The 20,557-nt window shown below is 48.2% G+C and overlaps 1 protein-coding gene across 5 annotated transcripts in view; it reads left to right on the top strand.

The window, feature by feature from the left end:
- Positions 1 to 20,557, top strand: part of SUFU (SUFU negative regulator of hedgehog signaling) — a 120,535-nt gene that overhangs the window by 10,487 nt on the left and 89,491 nt on the right. For all 5 annotated transcript variants that reach the window (XR_016221972.1, XM_002718581.6, XM_017348524.4 and 2 more), the window contains exon 3: positions 18,588 to 18,724. Coding sequence is in view for 4 of the 5 variants with exons in the window: in XM_002718581.6 (XP_002718627.5) it covers positions 18,588 to 18,724 (137 nt within the window). In the remaining variant the exon portion in view is untranslated. The remainder of the gene's footprint in view (positions 1 to 18,587; positions 18,725 to 20,557) is intronic.

Raw genomic sequence — 20,557 nt, 5'->3', positions numbered from 1 at the left:
GAGGCAGAGAGAGAGAGAGGTGTTCCATCCACTGGTTCACTCCCCAGATGGCCACAACATCCGGAGCTGTGTCAATCTGAAGCCAGGAGCCAGGAGCTTCTCCTGGGTCTCCCACACGAGTGGAAGGGCCCAAGGACTTGGGCCATCTTCTACTACTTTCCCAGGCCATAGCAGAGAGCTGGATTGGAAGTGGAGCAGCCGGGACTCCAAATGGTGCCCATATGGGATGCCAGTACTGCAGGTGGCTTTACCTGCTATGCCATAGCTCTGGCCCCAGTATAAATATATTCTTTTTTTTTTTTTTTTTTTTTTTTTTTAATGTGACAAGTAGAGTTACAGACAGTGAGAGAGACAGAGAGAAAGGTCTTCCTTCTGTTGGTTCACTCCCCAAATGGCTGCTATGGCTGGCGCTGCGCCGATCCGAAGCCAGGAACCAGGTGCTTCCTCCTGGTCTCCCATGCGGGTGCAGGAACCCAAGCACTTGGGCCATCCTCCACTGCACTCCTGGGCCACAGCAGAGAGCTGGACTAGAAGAGGAGTAACCGGGACTAGAACCCGGCACCCATATGGGATGCCGGTGCCGCAGGCAGAGGATTAACCTAGTGCCCAACGGCGCCAGCCCCGATAAATATATTCTTTTTTTTTTTTTTTTTTTTGACAGGCAGAGTTAGACAGTGAGAGAGAGAGACAGAGAGAAAGGTCTTCCTTTTGTTGGTTCACCCTCCAAATGGCCGCTATGGCTGGCACTGCACGGATCCAAAGCCAGGACTGGAAGAGGAGCAATCGGGACAGAATCCGGCGCCCCAACCAGAACTTGAACCTGGTGTGCTGGTGCCGCAGGTGGAGGATTAGCCTAGTAAGCCGTGGCGCTGACCCACAAAAGATTCTAAGTCTGAGGCCAGCTTTCTCTTTGCTTTAAGAGATTATCAAGTACACGAGGGGTGCTGGAAAGACATACTGGGTCCACTTTGTGTTGCAGCTGTTAAGCTGCCACTTTGGACACCAGCCCCGCTTCAGCTCCAGCTCCCTGCTAATGCACCTAGGTAGGCAAGTGACTTCAACTGACTTTAGCGGGGGAGACTGCCCCGTCTCTTAGTCTTCTTCCCCTGGACTTGGGAAGTGTCCAGAAACTGAGCCTTAGCTGCCAAGTGCTTGTTGGAAGCCTGCTGCTCTGGCCTTTCCCTTGTGGCAAGACAGCTGTGGACTGGAATGCAGGGGTATGTGAATCTGTGAAAGAGGCCGTTTCGATGCCACTCTTGCAAAGATTTCTGGCCTCCTCTGATACCACCAGCAGCTCTGGCAGGACAAAAGCTACAGGGGGCCTAACCAAGGCATGCAGGAGGCTGGCTAATTGGAGAGTTTATTTGTGAACTCAGGCACAGATCCTGGTGGGGTTCATCTGGGGCAGCTCATCTGCTATACACACCGGGCTGCTTCCAAAGACAGCCTTTGTGTGGAGTTGGCCTGAATGCTGGCAGCCCCATGGGCAGAGTCCATGCCTCACCTCCATGGGAGGTGTAGGCTCTGCCTCACAAACCCTGGCTTCCTGGCAGGTATGTTCAATGGAGTTTGGAGTTGTTCTTGCCCCCCTTGGAGGCTGAGCTCTGTGGCTGCCTCCCCTTGCAGAATGGGTAGAGAGCTTCCCTCTCCCTTCAGGTTCTTAGCAGGGCTCTGCACCCACATGAGTTACTTATTAAAGCACTGGAAACAGATTAACTTTTCCACTTGTTATTTAGCACGGCCTTGGTCCCCTGCTGTTGAGAAATGCTAGTTTATCCCTCCTCAATGCTTGGTTTACAGGAACTTTTTAAGTGCCATTTTATCCTCTGGGGTTTCCAATAGAAATCTTGCCTTTGCCATACACACCTGTTCTGGGAGCTTGGTCCCTCATCTAGTTGGGTGTTTGCTTTCTTCCCAAAGCTTTCATGAGGCTGGTAACCATAATACCTCACTAAGTCACTGGCAAATAGCAGTCCCGTCCCCAGCCCACCCGCTGCTGTGTTCTACGGGTTTATCATACACTGCAGGCTCAGTGGAGGATTGACATTATGGAAATTTAATTTCAGGATGACTGTATGTAGAATAGTGGAGCCCTTTGCTGAGGGTAGGGGATCTGAGTCCCCTAGGAAGACAGGGGTGCCCTTGGTTTTGGCCTGGGGTGAGGTAGGGACTAGCAGGGGGCCTAGAGGTCTTGAAGCTAAAGTTGCCACTTTGGGTTAAATTTCAGGCCCCAGATCTCTGAATTGTTAAATATTGAGGGGAACTCCTTTTCTTTTGTAGCCACAGGAAGACCTCTGGCGCCATGGGTTCCTGGCAGATGTTTGTGTGTGATGCCTTCATCCTCTTTAAAGCCCTTCATTGACACTGTGGGTTGTCTCTTCACATGGCAGATTCCCAGGTGTCCAGTTCAAAGAGTCCCTCAGCAGTGAGGGGACAGCTGGAAAGAGGTTCCACCAGCTAGCCCAGTCCAGTTCACTTAAAGCGGCCAGGAGGCCAGCACTGGGGAGTGACTGCCAGGCTAGGGGGAGCCAGGGAGATTTCCTCCTCTGCCTAAGGAGACTCAGATGCCTCCGTGGATTTGGCAGTCTGATCTGTCAGGCCCAGGGTTCATCCTTGCTCAGCCCACCCTTCCTGGCTCCCATCTTTCAAGCTGTGGCTTTCTCTACATTGAGTGTTGGCCTTCTTATCTCCTGTGTGCAAGGCCTGGCTTTGCCGACATCTCCCTTATGCAGCAGTCTGAAGTCTGATTCAGAGGTTCTGACTGTGGCCTTTAGCCTCTGACTCCTGAATTCATTCCTAAATCCTGCCTCTGAGGTATCCAACTCTACTGTGTTTCCCATTTCAGGAACTCGTTTCTCATAGCTATTCCTGAAAGATAGGTGGAGTGATCTTGTCCTCTCTGACCTGAGCCCTGAGGAATGGTCTCTTCACCTCTGTGGATAAATGCAGCTCACTGAGCTGCCTGCCAGGCTCTCTGACATGCAGGACTAGGCTGTGCAGCACACCCCTTGTTCAGGCAGAATGCTGAGCAAGATGATGCGTTTGGGTAGGGAGGATGATGAGAAATCAGACCTAGCCCATCCTTGAAAATCCAGCATCGGGCTGGGCATTGTGCTACAGCTCCTCTGCCTGGAGCATTTGCATTCTATCTCAGAGTGCCTGAGATGAAGCCCGGCCTCTGCTTCCTATCCAGCTTCCTGCTAATGCACCTGTGAAACAGCAGATAATGGCCCAAGTGCTTGGGTTCCTACTGCCCAGATGGGAGGCCTGGATGGAGTTCCTGGCTTTGGCCTGGCCCAGCCCTGGCTTTTGTGGACATTTGGGGAATAAACCAGTGGATAGAAGATCTCTTTGTCTTTCCCTCTTTCACTTTTTACCTTTAAATTAAATAAATAAAACTTAAGAAAACCCAACATCTTCTTGGTAAAAAATGGGCAAAGTCCTGTGAAAGAAGACAGGATTGGGGCTGGGGGTAGCTTTAGGCTTTGTCCCTGCCCTTGACCAAGGCTGTCCTCCCTCACCCTGTGGTTGCCAGAACTTCAAGAAACTGAAGATGTGATAATAATGGCAAACACTTATAGCCCTTACTTTGCGTAAGATACTATTCTAAGTGCTTTATGTAACCTCATTTAACCCTCAAGACAAATTTGAGGTAGAACTAATTATTACATAATAAGGAAAGTGAGGTAAAAAGGTGTTAAGGAATTTACCTACCCACCAGTGAATGCTGGAGCTGTACACCAGGCAGTCTGGATTCAGTAGTGGTCGCCATCCCCTGCTTTCTCTAGCCCCCATGAAAGAGAGCTGAAGATCTCTATTAAAATTATGACCTGCATGCAAACATATCTTGGATTAATGGAGTGATCACGGCTGAAGAGTTAACGAGGAAGTGCTTTGTAGGGGGAATGCTGAGCTGGATAACGAAGCAACTTTGTAGAGAATAGAGGGCCCTGCTGGGTAGTGACAGGAGGATCCAGCAGTACAGTGAGTGACAGGCTCCTGTGCCAGCCCTCAAGTCCAGGGTTCTGCAGTCTCACTGTGGTCATCCTCAGTAAGTTGCTAGGGAAGAACACGAAGGTGATGTTTCTGGCTTGGATGACAAGTCACCTGATTGTGCTGCTTGTTTTGTGGTCGGGGATGTGCTCAGTATTCCAGTAGCCCAAAGCATACCTTGTCAAGCATTTATAGTGTTCTGATCATTCAGTCTCAGGCTGGGTGTAGAAATGAGGAACATATCCCACCTATGTGTACCTGACAGCCATTTAGCTAAGGTGTCTGCAAATGCCAATCTAGGGGGGCTGGTGCTGTGGCATATCGGGTAAAAGCCGCCACCTGCAGTGCTGGCATCCCATATGGGCACCGGTTCAAGACCTGGCTGCTCCACTTCCGATCCAACTCTCTGCTATGGCCTGGGAAAGCAGTAGAAGATGGCCTAAGCCCTTGGGCTCCTGTACCCACGTGGGAGACTTGGAGGAAGTGCCTGGCTCCCGGCTTCAGATCGGCGCAGCTCCAGCCATTGCGGCCAACTGGGGAGTGAAGCAGCAGTTGGAAGACCTCTCTCTCCTCTCTCTCTCTCTCTCTCTCTCTCTCTCTCTGCCTCTCCTCTCTCTGTGTAATGCGGACTTTCAAGTAAATAAATAAATCTCTCTCTCTCTCTCTCTTTTTTTTTTTTTTTTTTTTTTTTGACAGGCAGAGTGGACAGTGAGAGAGAGAGAGACAGAGAGAAAGGTCTTCCTTTACCGTTGGTTCACCCTCCAATGGCCGCTGCGGCCGGCGTGCTGCAGCCAGCACATCGCGCTGATCCGAAGCCAGGAGCCAGGTGCTTCTCCTGGTCTCCCATGCGGGTGCAGGGCCCAAGGACTTGGGCCATAGCAGAGAGCTGGCCTGGAAGAGGGGCAACCAGGACAGAATCCGGCGACCCGACCGGGACTAGAACCTGGTGTGCCACCGCTGCAAGGCGGAGGATTAGCCTATTGAGCCACAGCGCCGGCCAATAAATAAATCTTAAAAAAAAAAAAAAAAAAAAAATGCCGGGGCCGGCGCTATAAAGCAGTGGGTTAACACCCTGGCCTGAGGCGCCGGCATCCCATATGGGTACCGGTTCAAGACCCAGCTGCTCCACTTCCGATCTAGCTCTCTGCTATGGTTTGGGATAGCAGTAGAAGATGGCCCAAGTCCTTGGACCCCTGCACCTGCATGGGAGACTTGGAGGAAGTGCCTGGCTCCTGGCTTTGGATTGGCGCAGCTCTGGCCATTGCGGCCAATTGGGGTGTGAACCATCGGGTGGAAGACCTCTCTCTCTCTTTCTCTCTGCCCCCCTCTCTCTGTGTAACTCTGACTTTCAAATAAAAATAAATAAATCTTTTAAAAAATGCCAATCTAGGAAGAATTTTTGTTCTGATATAAAGACAGTCTTGATACCCTGGAGAGAATACTTTTTTCCTCTGTCATTTTATCAATGCAGATAACCCTTTTTTTTTTTAAACATTTTAATTCCTTTGATGATTTATTTTTAATTAATAGACTTGATTTTTTTAAATTAAGATTTATTTATTTATTTATTGGAAAGGCAGAGTGAGAGAGAGAGAGAGATCTCCTATCTGCTGTTTCACTCCCCAATGGCCACCACTGCCAGAGCTTGGCCAATACGAAGCCAGGAACTTCTTCTGGATCTCTCCCACATGAGTGCAGGGGCCTAAGTACTTGATCCATCTTCTGCTGCTTTCCCAGGCACATTGGCAGGGAGCTGGATCAGAAGTGGAGCAGCTGGGACTTGAACTGGTACCAATATGGAATGCCGGCACCACAGGCTACTCCACAGCACTGGCCCCTAGACTTGACTTTTTTTTTTTTTTAAGAGCATTTTTAGGTTTATAGGAATTGGGGAGGTAGTAAGTACAAAGTTCCCATGGAGTTCCCCCTCTCCTCTGCTGAAAATTTCCCCTGTTGTTAATATCTTGCATTATTGTGGAGCATTTGTTACAGTTGATGATCAATATTGATACATTATTGTTAACTAAAGCCCCTGGTCTACATTAAGGTTCACTTCTTGTTTCTTTTTGTTGTTGTTTAAGATCTATTTATTCATTTGAAAGGGGTTGTGTGTGTGTGTGTGATATTTCTCAAACCAGTAAATGAATTAGAGCCCCCGAATAGGTGTTGGGCCCACCTCTGAATTCCTTGGTCTCTTGATTTTAAGGGCTGGCTCATGTGCTCTGTGCCTTATTCTCTCCAGTGATGATGTCGGCTATAAAGCTTGGTTGATACTGGGATCTGCAGCCTCAGTCCCAGGGTTTGAGATGAACTGGACCCTCCAGTACACAGTGTGCAAAGCCTGTTGTGCGGACCTCTCCGCTCCCTGCTCTGTCAAGCTAACCTTGCCTTAGATGAGGCATGAGCATATCCTAGCCCAACCAGACCTCAAACTCCATCTTAGTTGAAGAAACATCAAGAAGACAAAATCTGAAACTTGCTTGGCCTGGCCTTTTTCTATTGCATCCATTATTGTCCAGCTTCTTAGGTATAATTTTGATATTTTTTTTTGACAGGCAGAGTTAGACAGTGAGAGAGATAAAGGTCTTCCTTCCGTTGGTTCACACCCCAAATGGCCACTATGGCCGGCGTGCTGTGCGAATCCAAAGCCAGGAGCCAGGTGCTTCCTCCTGGTCCCCCAGGTGGGTGCAGGGCCCAAGCACTTGGGCCATCCTCCACTGCCTTCCCGGGCCACAGCAGAGAGCTGGACTGGAAGAGGAGCATCTGGGACAGAACTGGCACCCCAACTGGGACTAGAACCCGGAGTGCCGACGCCGCAGGAGGAGGATTAGCCTAGTGAGCTGTGGTGCCGGCAATTTTGATATTTTGATTTATAAAGATAACCATTTTACCAAAAATTTTGGAAACTATCAGAGAGAGAAAGGAATCCCGCTTTTGATTTTGATTGGGTATCTGTTCTTTTGATTTCTGTGAACATTCATAGAACATTCTGTGAATATTCATAGATTTCATAGAACATTTATAGGGAGTGGGCTCTTACTTTGCCTTGGGTCTCCTCAGTTTGGGAGCTGCCCAATGTCCTACAAGGCTCACCTACTACCTGGCTAACCCTGTTGTCTAAATTTGCTGCTACTTAGGGTGGGGGTAGATTCTGAAAACAGCACCTTTGCTTGGCAAGACAGCTCCTACATTTGCTGTTACATTAACTGCTGTTCATCTGTTTCCTTCCTCCTTGACTTCTCAGAGAAGTCTATGTACTCACTGCTGGTTGCCCACCTCTCAGTTAATACTTAGATTCTTTAAATGCAAATCACAGCTTCACTGTCAGGTATGGTGGTAGTAGTCCCGAGGGTATGTGTTGATCCTGTTATTGTTTTCCTAAAATTTGGTGATCAGTGGCCGGCGCCGCGGCTCACTAGGCTAATCCTCCGCCTAGCGGCGCCGGCACACCAGGTTCTAGTCCCGGTCGGGGCGCCGGATTCTGTCCCGGTTGCCCCTCTTCCAGGCCAGCTCTCTGCTGTGGCCAGGGAGTGCAGTGGAGGATGGCCCAAGTGCTTGGGCCCTGCACCCCATGGGAGACCAGGAAAAGCACCTGGCTCCTGGCTCCTGCCATCGGATCAGCGCGGTGCGCCAGCCGCAGCGCGCCGGCCGCGGCGGCCATTGGAGAGTGAACCAACGGCAAAGGAAGACCTTTCTCTCTGTCTCTCTCTCTCACTGTCCACTCTGCCTGTCAAAAAAAAAAAAAAAAAATTTGGTGATCAGTGTCACCTAGAAATTAACATCATATACCTCCTATTTCCCCCCTTCTTCGGCGTGTAGATACAGAAGGCTGACATAGCCTTACCCAGGACTCCAGTCTCCTTGTACCCAGGGTGCCCAGAAGGTTCACAGGCATAAGTACAAATGTTCAGGAATGGGTGAGGTCCTTTTCAGGTAGGGATTGGGAGACTCTCTGTCATATATAGGAAATCAAGTAATGTAATACTATGTGTTTGCAGCAGGACTGACAAATGGGTTGGGGACCTGGCACTGGGCCTACCAGGTGATGGGTGGGCAGGCACAGTTGGCTCCTCCTTGTCTTTGGAAGGCCATTCATTCTTTACATAGATCATTATTGTAATTCAGGGTCCCAGAATCTCTGGTCAAAGACACACAGGAAGACCAATCAAGGAGATGTTTTTGTTTTTCCGGAACTGACCTTCATGTTACACCTGGGGTGGCTTGGAACCCTGACTGTGGCCACCAGCTTTCTGTACTCTGACCTTATGCCTTTCAGCAAGTGCTCAGGAGCTCGGGAGCCATGGCTGTTGGGAGTAGTAACTGCTGGAGTGTGGGACCTGGCCCAGGCTTCCGGTCTTGGGGGTTCCAGCTGGCTGGCTATACTTTCTGCTTGTGTTGGATTTGACTCCTAAATACTTCTGAAAAGCTTGGTTGGTTAGAGGAAAAAAATGTAGTGCAAACCAACAGGCGACACCATGGCTTTCCCTAACCGCCTTCCTTCCCACTCCAGCTTTTCCCGTATATCGAGTTGCAAACATGCTGGATTCCTGCCCTCTGGAAGCCAGTCTGGCAGTTTTTCATTCCTGTAACTAGGGGTTTATTTTATTTTATTTTTTTTAAAGATTTATTTACTTATTTTATTTTATTTATTTATTATTTTTTTTACAGGCAGAGTGGACAGTGAGAGAGAGACAGAGAGAAAGGTCTTCCTTTGCCATTGGTTCACCCTCCATTGGCCGCCGAGGCCAGCGTGCTGCAGCCGGCACACCGCGCTGATCCGATGGCAGGAGCCAGGTACTTCTCCTGGTCTCCCATGGGGTGCAGGGCCCAAGCACTTGGGCCATCCTCCACTGCACTCCCTGGCCACAGCAGAGAGCTGGCCTGGAAGAGGGGCAACCGGGACAGAATCCGGTGCCCTGACCGGGACTAGAACCTGGTGTGCCGGTGCCGCTAGGTAGAGGATTAGCCTATTGAGCTGCGGCGCCAGATTTATTTACTTATTTGAAAGAGTTACACAGATAAAGGAGAGGGAGGGAGGGAGGAAGAGAGAGAGGTCTTCCATCTGATGATTCACTCCCCAGTTGACTGCAACGGCCCGAGCTGCGCCGATCCAAAGCCAGGAGCCAGGAGCTTCTTTCAGGTCTCCCAAGTGGGTGTAGGGCCTCAAGGACTTGGGTCATCTTCTACTGCTTTCCCAGGCCATTGCAGAGAGCTGGATCGGAAGTGGAGCAGCCAGGTCTGGAACTAGCACCCATATGGGATGCGGGCACTTCGGGCCAGGGTGTGAACCCACTGTGCCACAGTGCCGGCCCCACCCCTTTTTATTTTAAAAAATACTTTTGTTAGGTTTTTCTTTAAGCCAAAGCCAAGAATGGGAGCTATTAGAGTTTCTACAGTGTACCAGGCTAGCTGAGGACCCCCATAGGGGGCTGCCCCTTCCATTCTTTGTGGAGCTTGGGCATAGAAGGAAGAAGGGAAAGCAGCTCTCCACCAGGGGGTTGCTGACTGTGAACTTTTTCCACCCTACAAGGAGTGGTCGGCTGCCCCTGGGACTTATCTTAAATTTATTATCTGAGCCTAGAAGTTCTTTGTTCATTGAAAGTCTAGGACAGAGTTAAGCTGCCCCAAGTGTTGGGAGCCAGGAGAGTTTGTGATTAGGTTCTCAGCTGAATCAGTCCTGGGAGCTACTGTTTGTAAACCTGAGAAATGCTATGGGAAAGTGGTCCTTGTCTACTTGAGCAAGGCGAATGCATTCCTTGAATCTGATTGGATGGGGTGTAGCGGTGGAAAGAGAGCATCTAAAACCCAGAGTTAAAATTCACAAGTCAGCTGCCTGCATCGAAGCCGAATCAGACTCCCAGCTCAGGAGTGTGGGAGTGTAATCTTAGCTGACGGGCTTTTCCTGACTCTTTTCTTTTCCTTTCTTTCCTTCCTTCTCTCCCTCTCTCTGTTCCTCCCTTCCTCCTTTCCTTTCTCTTTTTTGAAGATTATACAAAATTGATTTAACTGGAAGTTTAAAAACAGTTTTGCGATGTGAGAATATTACCATATAAGCATATTTCAAAAGAATTCTATGAAGTTTTACTACCTACTTGTGCTGTCAACCAAACACCATTGCCAAACGACTTATGAAGTATCGGTAATTGTGAATTGTTCAAAATAAAAACATCATTTCTGCAAACCTCTTTTTTTAGGAATTATTTACTAAATTCTGTTCTAATGGCTGTTATCTGAGGCTTGGTAACAGTCACACAGAATCTCAGGCCTGGTTTGAGAGTTCTGGGAGAGATCCAAGGTCAAGAAATTGTTGAGGGGCTGGTGCTGTGGTGTAGAGGGTAAAGCCACCACCTGCAGTGCCAGCATCCCACATGGACACCGGTTTGAGTTCCAGCTGCTCCACTTCTGATCCAGCTCTCTGCTGTGGCCTGGGAAAGCAGTAGAAGATGGCCCAAGTCCTTGGGCCCCTGCACCCGTGTGGGAGACCTGGAGGAAGCTCCTGGCTCCTGGCTTCAGATTGGCCCAACTCCAGCCATTTCAGTCGTTTGAGGAGTGGACCAGTGAACGGAAAACCTCTCTCTCTCTCTCTCTCTCTCTCTCTCTCTCTGACCCACCCCTTGCCTCTGTAGCTCTGCTTTTCAAATAAATAAATATTTAGGTAAAAAAAGAAAGAAAAACTGTCCCAGAGGACAAGGACAGTGTGCATGCGTGTGCGTATGCTTGTGCACATATGCAGTGGTCACGTAGCAGCTCTACTTTCTGCTCAATTTTGCTAAGAACCTAAAACTCCTCTGAAAAATAGACATATAAAAAATGAAGATATTAGTGGCTACCTATGTAGCTACTTAAAGTAATGTACAGATGTATATATTTAGAATAGTACCTGAAATATAATAGGTATTATTTGTCACTGATTACTCATAGTGGTAGTTCCCAGTACTGGGAGTTTACCCCATGGGAAGAATATTGTATTCCGAAAAAGCCTTTTGTATAAACACATTCAGTGGTATTTGAAGGAGTAAAAAATTTAGAAATAATCTAAGTATTCTACAAGAAAAGGTCTTTTACAAGCTCTGGCATGGTGTGTGGTGAGACATCATTATGGAGGAGGGATATGAAAGCAGGACAACGTCTGAGCTCTAGGAGGCAAAGGGCTTTCTCTCCACCTCTTCCTGGTGGGAAGGAGCTGAACCAGAAAGTACTTGAGGGCCGGTGCTGTGGCTCACTTGGTTAATCCTCCGCCTGCAGTGCTGGCATCCCATATGGGCACCAGGTTCTAGTCCTGGTTGCTCCTCTTCCAGTTCAGCTCTCTGCTGTGGCCCGGGAGGGCAGTGGAGGATAGCCCAGGTCCTTGGGCCCTGCACCCGCATTGGGAGGCCAGGAGGAAGCACCTGGCTCCTGGCTTCGGATCAGCACAGTGTGCCGGCCATAGCGGCCATCTGGGGAGCAAACCAACAGAAGGAAGACCTCTCTCTCTGTCTTTCCTTCTCACTGTCTATAACTCTACCTGTCAAATTAAAAAAAAAAAAAAAAAGGACTTGATAGCCTTCAATGTTTGCTGTTCATTTATTAACTATAGGATAAAAAAAAAACCTCACTTGAAACGGTTATGAGAATGAACCTTTGTGCACTGCTGGCAGAGATGCAAAAGAATGTAGTCACTGCAAAAACAGCATGATGGTTCCTCAAAAAATTAAATATAGGGGCTGGTATTGTGGCACAGCAGGTTAAGGTGCTGCCTGCAGCGCTAGCATCCCACATGAGCACCACTTCAAGTCCCAGATGCTCAACTTCTGATCCAGTTCCCTGCTAATACACCTAGAAAAGCAGCAGAAGATGGCCTGAGCACTTGGGCCCCTGCCACCCATGTGGGAGACCCAGATGGAGCTCCTGGTTTCAGTCTGGTCCAGCCCTGACCATTGCAGGGCCATTGGGGGAATGAAGCAGCAGTGAGAAGGTCTCCCCACCCCCATAACTCTGCCTTTCAAATAAATACATCTAAAAATTAAATGTAGGATTACATAGGTTTCAGCAAGTCTAATTTTAGGAAATACCCAAAATACTTGAAAACAAGGACTTAAACAGATTATTGTATACCAGTGTTCACAGCAGCATTATTCACAAAAACCTAAAGGTAGTAGCAACCCAAGAGTCCATGGACAGGTGACTGGATAAGCACAATGTAGTATAGATAGACAAGGGCATATTATCCATACATAAGAAAGGATATTCTGGGTCAGCATTATGGTACAACAGGTTAAGCCATTGTTTGGGGTGTCAGTGTCCCACATCAGCATGCCAGTTCAAGTCTCAGCTAGTATGCACTTCAGCTCCAGCTTCCTGCTAACGTACCTGGGAGGCAGTGGATGATGGTCTAAATACTTTAGTTCCTACCACCCCCATAGGAGACCCAGATTGAGTTCCTAACTCCCAGCTTCAGTGTGCCCAACCCTAGCTGTTGCAGACACTCGGGGAGTGAATCAGCAGACTGAAGATTGCTCTCTGGAGGCTGGCTCTGTGGCATAGTAGGTTAAGCCCCTGCCTGCAGTGCCGGTATCCCATGTGGATACTGGTTCATGTCCCAACTGCTCCTCTTCTGATCCAGCTCTCTGCTATGGCCTGAAAAGCAGTGGAAGATGGCACAAGCGCTTGGGCTCTTGCACCTTTGTGGGAGAGCCAGAAGAAGCTCCTGGCTCCTCGCTTTGGATCAGCCCAACTCTGCCTATGGTGGCCATTTGGGGAGTGAACCAGCAGATGGAAGATCTTTCTCTCTTTGCCTCTCCTCTGTAACTCTGATTCTCAAATAAGTGAATAGATTCATTTATTAATTTTATTTATTTGAGAGTCAGAGTTACAGAGTTGGTTTGTGAGCATTTAGGAAAGGATTCAGGGGTAAGTGTGTGTCCATGCCCATGGTAACCAAGACTGTATTATATGTGGCTAATTTCATATGTCTTTTTGGGCAGGATCCTGCTAAGTCATGGAAGTGAGGGAGGCCACAGGCGTGGACATTCCTGATACTGCCCTGCCTTTCCACAGGTCCCACTGTGCCTGTGCCATTACCATCATGTATGTTATCTGTGTTATGACCCAGCTGACACCATGTTCCCCAAACACATCCCCCACCTCAGGCCATGTCTGCTAGGCCTGAAGTCCTTCTAGCCCTGCCTTATCTTCTCAAGCCTTCTTGTCAATGCTCTTCTCAAATCACCTGCCACATCTTTAAGTGAAATTATGCTCATGTCCCATACCATGTTCTCCAAAGCACACTGTTTTCTCTCTCATATAGTGCTTAGGTGGTTTCCCTTACATTTTTTTAAAATTTATGTATTTATTTGAAAGGCAGAATTAGAGAAAAGCAGATGCAGAGAGAGAGTCTTCCAGCCACTGGTTCACTCCCCAGATGACCACAATGGCTGGAGCTGCGCTGATCCAAAGTTAGGAACCAAGAGGTTCTCTGTATCAACATACCGAACCAGAAAGGTACATTAGTTATAGTCAGCAGACATGCATTGACAAGTCATTGTCCCCCAAAGTTCATAGTTTGTATTAGAGCTCATTCAGCATAGCTACATTGTGCAGAAGAAGAAACTGAGGCATGGAGAGGATAAATGATTTATTTGCCGAAGATCACACAGCCGAGCAAATGACAGAGCCTAAACTTGGGGTAGGCATCCTGGTTCCAGAGACTGCTCCCCTGTGCTGCTGGTATCTTTCACTGCATATTTGGGGCATTTTAAGTGCAGCAACATTCTTAAAAGATTTACTCATTTGTTTGAAAAGCAGAGTTAGAGAGAGACAGAGAAATACATATTCCATCTGCTGGTTCACTCTCCAGGTGGCAGCAACAGCCTGGGCTGGGCATGGCCAAAGCCAGGAGCCAGGAACTTCTTCTGAGTCTCTCATGTGGGTAGCAGGAGCCCAAGAACTTGGGCCATCTTCTGCTGCCTTTTCCAGGCCGTTAGCATGGAGTTGGATCAGAAGTGGAACAGCCAAGATGTGAAACAGTGCCTGTATGGGATGTCAGCATCGCAGGCAGCAGCTTTACCCCCTATGCCACAGTACTGGCCCCTGTAGCAACATTTTACTTTGCATGGGTCAGAAAGTGACATTTGCAGGTTGGTTAACTAACTGTTCCAATTTGCCTAGTGGCTTTTCCTAGGATGAAGCCGAGAAAGGCTTAGGCAGACAAGGTCAAATTGGTGACCCCACTTCAGTGACTAGAGTCCTGGAGTTCGGGATAAAATATTTTCTAGAAATTTAATTGTCACATATCTTAGACTTCTTCAGATGATTCCTGTCTTTGTCTTTGATGATCTTTTGAGGAGTACAGTTATTTTATAGAATGTGGAATTGTCCGATGCTTCCTCATAATTAGAATGAGGGTATGCATTTCTTGGATAGGAGTATCACAAGTGTTGTGCCTTTCTAAGTGCACCTATCAGGAGATGCTTGATGTTGATTTGTCTAATTGCCACTGAGGAAGTCTGAAATCTGATTACTTGAATTGCTTGATTAAGGCAGTGCCTTGCCAGATTTCTCTATTGGAAAGTTGCTACTTTCCCATTAATAATTAATAATTTTCTCATGTAAAGGCATTTTGAGGCTGTCAGTAGCTTATTTCTATTCATTTTTAAAGGTCCATTTATTTATTTATTTGAAAGGCAGAGTTATAGAGAGGCAGAGGCAGAGAGAGAGAGAGGTCTTCCATCTGCTGGTTCACTCCCCAGATGGCTGCAACAGCCAGAGCTGGGCTGATCTGAAGCCAGGAGCCAGGAGCTTCTTCCAGGTCTCTCATATGGGTATGAGGGCCCAAGGACTTGGGCTATCTTCTGCTTTCCCAGACCATAGTGGAGAGCTGATAGGAAGTGGAGCAGTTGAGACTTGAACCAGTGCCCATATGGGATACTGGCACTGCAGGCAGCAGCATTACCCACTATGCCACAACACTGGCCCCTGGATACTACCAGCTGTCTTTCAGTCACATTTTATATTCACACCAACAATGTACAGGCATTATTTCCTTTTTTTTTTTTTTTGAGATTTATTTGTTTATTTGAGAGGTAGATTTAAAGACAGAGAGAGAGACAGACAGACAGACAGAAAGGTCTTCCATCCACTGGTTCACTTCCAGATGGCCACAATGACCAGAGTTGAGCTGATCTGAAGCCAGGAACCAGGAACTTCTTCTGGGTCTCCCACACGGGTGTAGGGGCCCAAGCACTTGGGCCATCTTCCACTGCTTTCCCAAGCCAGAAGCAGAGAGTAGAATTGGTAGAGGAGACCAGGACATGAACCATTGCCCATATGGGATGCCAGTGCCTCAGGCAGAGGCTTATCCTACTATTCCACAGTGCCAGCCCCCAGGCATTCTAATATCCCCATATCATCATCAATACTACTGTTGTCTTTTATTTTAGCTTTCCTAGAAGGTGTGGAGTGATATTCCACCATGTTGTTGTTTAATTTGAGAGGCAGAGAGATGGACAGATAGAACGAGAGAACTCCCATCTGCTAGTCCAAACCCCATATGCTAGCAATGGCCAGGGCTGTGCTGGACCAGGGCCAAAAATGGGAGCTGTAAACTCAATCTAGGCTTCCCTCAAGGGTAGCAGGAACCCAGTTACTTGAGCCATCACTGTTGCCTCCCAGAGTGTACGTTAGCAGGAAGCTGGAATTGGGAGCAGAGCTAGTATGTGAACCTAGGCTCTTCGATATGGAATGCAGGCATCCCAAGGGCTATCTTTACTGCTACTGTGATTGCCTGCTCCTCACTGTGGTTTTGATTTGCATCTTTTTAATAGCTAGTAATGTTGAGCATGACTTGCCAACTTTTAGGTTAGCTCCTTCTATGCCCCAGTTGTATGTTTTCCCTTAAAAGCTCTCCTGGGTTTGTGTTCTCCTGCCTGGACTTAGTAGTCATTTTGCCTGTTGGAGTTGATGGATGCCTTCTTAGGGAAGTGCCTTGGAAGAGACCTTTGGGCAGGTTCCAGTGGTCAGGCAGGTGTGTCTGGGATTCAAGCACGTGCTTTTCTGTCAGAAGCTTTGATGTTACTGTCGAGGCTGGCACAGCCATTATGTTGGTTTGCCAAACTCCGGGGACAAAGCCAGCCTCTCTCTTGGACACCACAGTGAGCAGGATCAGATCTCTAGCTGGAAATTATCTTGAGAGGCTGTCTCATCCATCCTTCTGTTACAAGACAGTTCGATTCCCTCACCCCCACCCTACCCAATTGGGGAGGGTCTCTAATTTATTCCATAGGAAGAAATTCTACTGACCCATTGACCACCAGCCAGTATTTTGGCAGTCTTCTGTGTTAGAAAATTCTTTGCTCTGACCCAGATCCACCTTTTACAGCACGTGACGACTCCCTCTTGTGCTCTTCTTTCTTGAAGATGGGGAGACAGCTGCTCCCTCCAAGGGGCTTCATTCTGTAGCCAGACAAAACCACTTTGGCTGGAGAAATCCTCACGTGAGCAAGTTCAGACCAAGCCAAGACCCCTCCAGGAAACTTTAAAGATGGAATGACCTTGTCATTTGCCTGTTGCCTGGGCAGCCTGCTTTGAAAAAAAAACCCTTCTGACAGGCTCCAGGTTGTGTGTTTATCCTGAGGCCAGGCCATTCCAAACTCATGTTTCAGAGTTTAGAGGTTGTGTCCAGCCAGCTTGGTGGGTGGTAATCAAATGCAGGTGGAGACCATCTGGCCAGGCCTGTCCCTCTCCCTAGCCAAGTGAGGATGGCCTGCCCACCACAGAGCTGGCCCAGAAAGCACTGTGTGTGGAGGCAGATGGTTTACACATGCACATGCATGTGTGTACACCCAGAGTGTGTGTGCCCACAGCCCTCAGCGAGCTGTGCTGCTTGGACGCATTGACTCAGTGATCTCTCTGTCTCTGGAGGTTCTCCCCATTGGGCAGCCCAAGAGGAATGTGTTCCTTTTAGTCCATTTCTCAAGTTTTTGTGGTTAGAAATCATGTATTTTTCTTGGCCCAAGATGAAAGTTCTGTAATAACGGTCTAATACATTTTACAAAGCCGCCTCTAATTGGCAGCCGCTTGAAATCTTCCCTTTGCCCTGGTGATCAGTATCCTTTTGCAGAGTTTTAACTCTTACCCCCAAATTTCCACACCCCTCCCAAACCTGCAGTCCCAGGAAGCAGTTCCTCCAGCCTCATTTTGCGTAGCTGTTTCTTCCACTTCCCTGGACTGGATTGGTTCCAAACAGGATAATTTTGGAAGGAAGTAAAGTAGCTTACGTTGTGTCCTTCCAAGCTTCCCCTTGTACCTGCTCTCCAAATCCTACGTGTGTACCCTCACGAGGATGCTGCGTTCCGCGTGGCCAGATCCCTGGAGACACTGTAAACCATGGACATGTCCTGTAAATGTGACTGGGTCTGGCTGTGATAAATTCTAAGGATTCTTTTTCCGATTCCTGGGAGAACTTACGTTCTCAGGTGCTCTTCCCCTGCAAGGTGTAGGAGGATTGGGTTCACCCAGGTGCTCAAAGCCAAAGCAAAGATTGATGTCGGCTTCAGAGACTCCGGAATCTCCTTCTGTCCATCCTCCTGGCCTGGCCTCTGTGAGTGATGATGGTGAATTCCAGGGAAGATGCCCTGGAATTCCAGGCTTAGGCACCAGCCCTTGAGAATTCTCCCCCCTGAGTGCCTGTTCCAGGAGCTTGTCTAGCAAGAAGCGGTTGGCTGTCATCTTAGTTTATGGTTTGTGTTTGTACGATGAGGAGTTTACAAGTGCATAATCATTGTGGCTCATGTTTGTACAAGATATAATTACTGAAAATTATGTCATGAGCATATTTTAGCTCTTAACTCTTCCCATGCTGGCAAGCCTCGCATAGCTCTCAGGATCTCCTCCCTGGACACTTCCCTCGCTAGCCAGGCCCTGCTTGCCGAGTCACACCCTTGCCTCCCTGGCAGAAGTCCATTTGGGGACCTCCTAAGACACAGGGCTCTTGAGCATTTCCTAGCAGACAGGGCGGCAGGCATTCTGCCCTTATCTCAGTGTCACTGTCGTGAGTTGTGACCAGAGAAGATGCTAATCCTCACCGTTCTGGATTACCCGAGGAAGGAAAGGAAAGGCACACCTGAGGCACAGCCTGAGAATTGTACCCCAGTTGGACAGAGTAGGGATGGAGAAAGGGTCTTGTTCTCAGAGAGCCTACAGCCTCATGGGTGCTCACAGGACATGTAGGTACAAACCGGGTAGGCACTTCCTAACAGCTTAAAGGAAAAGGGGGCATGAGTAAGGAAGATTTTTCAGTAGTGGTGTCTCAGTTACACAGCAAAGAATGTTCTAGAATCACAGAATCTAGAACTCATAATTCAAAATGCCAGCAAGGAATTGGATTGATCAGGCCAAGCTCTTATACCTTCAGCTGCCAAGAGGACAAGGCAACAGTCCTGGTTCCTCACAAGCTTCCAAGGGCTTTCCCACCCCAACGGTTCAAACGTGGAGAAATTCTTCAGAATAGAAAGTTTGGATGCTGAGACGACCAAAAATGTTGGGGAACATTAGGCTTTCAAAACAGTGTTTTTCCTAAGGTAATTGAACTTAAAACATGTACTTCTTATTCCTTTCAGGTTTACAGGAACAGATGGACCTAGTGGTTTTGGCTTTGAGTTAACATTTCGTCTGAAGAGAGAGACAGGGGAGTCCGCCCCACCAACGTGGCCAGCAGAGCTAATGCAGGGGTTGGCCCGATACGTGTTCCAGTCAGGTAAGCCCAGGAGCTGGCTTGTGTGCTGGTCCTTTTGCCATGAGCCTGGTTGGCTTTGGGAACTTGCAGGTATATTTTGATGTCTCTGGAGTGACCTTCCTTGAGGGCACTGAACCCTTCTATCGTGAGTGTGACTTACTTTGCCTCAAGTGAAAGCTGCCTGGGCCATAGCAGAGAGGGTGCTACCACTGTGCCCTCAGGCTGCAGATGTGGCCATTGGCATGGGCCTTGCTCCCTGCTCCCATAGCCTGGCTGTCTCAGTTTCTGGGGCCGCAGCATCCATTCTAAGCTTGGCTAGAGCTTGGGTTCACAGTGGAAGAGAAAAGGAGTTGCCAGGAGCTTGCTCCCTCACAATGTTAAGGGGAAGCTGGAACCAGCAGGGCCTTGAGAGCCTGGAATATTATTTGACTCAGATAACTTAGTCCCCTCCAGGAGCTTGACCTTTGCTCTAGGTATTCCTCTGGCCACTGCTAACATGGAGCCCATGGAGGAGAGCCCTTCAGGGACCCTTGGTCTCCCTGTCTTGGCTCAGGCTCCCCCGGTCTCTGGCTGGGATGAAAGATCTGAATGAAAATTAGTACGTCTCAGGGAGGCTTTCGGATCATCGGCTTGTTTCTGTGTGGCTACTCAATTACTCAGAATTATTTTCCATGTGGACTCAGGTTTGGTAAGCAACTTTCACATGAAGGCTGAGATGTTTTTAGTTGTTTCATTCAACAACTCACTTGTTCCTTGGCTCTCAAAGATAAAGTGCAGAGCAGCATCTAGGCCAGGGTCTCTCACCATGTGGTCCCCCACCCACTTGTATCTGAAGCACCTGGAGACCTTATTGCAAACACGCATTTCTAGAGCCCTCGGACTCGGGATCGTTGGGGGTGATGTTCCCACAGACTTCTAGGTAGAGATGAAATCCAGAGAACCATAGATCTGATAGCTTCTCTAGGCACTGTGACTTTTTCTTTTTCTTTTCTTTTCTTTTTTTTTTTTTTTTTTGAGCCTTGAGTAGGTTGTGAATTTGGGGTACAATAGACCTATCTAGGTTGAACTCCTCTACCCTTGTTCTAGACCTGTGAGCATCGTTGTTGGCAGGGTAGCTGTCATGTTTGACGCAGAATCATAACTGCTGTCTGCCATTCTGTTTCCTCTGGGCTAGCCCACTTTTGGAGGCTATATAGTGAGTCTTCTCTAAGCAGGGTTCTCAAACCTGGCTGCTCATGAGATCCCCTGGGGAGCTTTTCTACACAGTGATCCCCAAACCTCCCTCAGGCTCTGATTAAATTGGCTAGAGGTGGGGACTGGGGTACATGCTCCTTAACCAGCTTGCAGGGGATTCTGATGAAGCTGGTCTGGAAATTCTGAAATTCTGAAAATCTAAAGGACACTGACCAGCAAGAAGCACCATTTTTAGGGCCAGGGGAAATAGGATGCCTGAAGGAGCTGAAACAGCTGGCCCATGTAATTTGGTCATGCTCCAGTATAGTTTGCAGGATCTTTACAAACCATGCCAGGAGTCTGCTGAGCCCTTTGTGTCACCCGCTCTCTCCCTTCTTGCTGTGCCTGAAGCTGACTGTACTATAGAACTGTTTTTGGGAAAATAGATTGTTCTTGCTGTGGAATATGACATGCTATAGGAAAAGGCATGCTAAAAACAGGCAATCTCTTCCTTGTATAGACAGGAAACTCCCACTGCTTAAGCCAGGGCATTCATATGAGGCATTCATAGGAGGACCTGCTCAGGCAGAGATAAGAGAAATGTAAATTATATGTTATGAACCAGCGTAAATGGGAGTCAAGCAGATGGAAATTCTGAAATATGGAATTGTTCTTAAATTA

The sequence above is a fragment of the Oryctolagus cuniculus genome, chromosome 15 (genome assembly GCF_051225735.1).
Source record: "Oryctolagus cuniculus isolate XC-2025 breed Fujian yellow rabbit chromosome 15, ASM5122573v1, whole genome shotgun sequence".
NCBI classification, from domain to species: Eukaryota; Metazoa; Chordata; class Mammalia; order Lagomorpha; family Leporidae; genus Oryctolagus; species Oryctolagus cuniculus.
The sequence above is the reverse complement of the archived record's forward strand: the minus strand, read 5'-3'. Positions and strand labels throughout refer to the sequence as shown.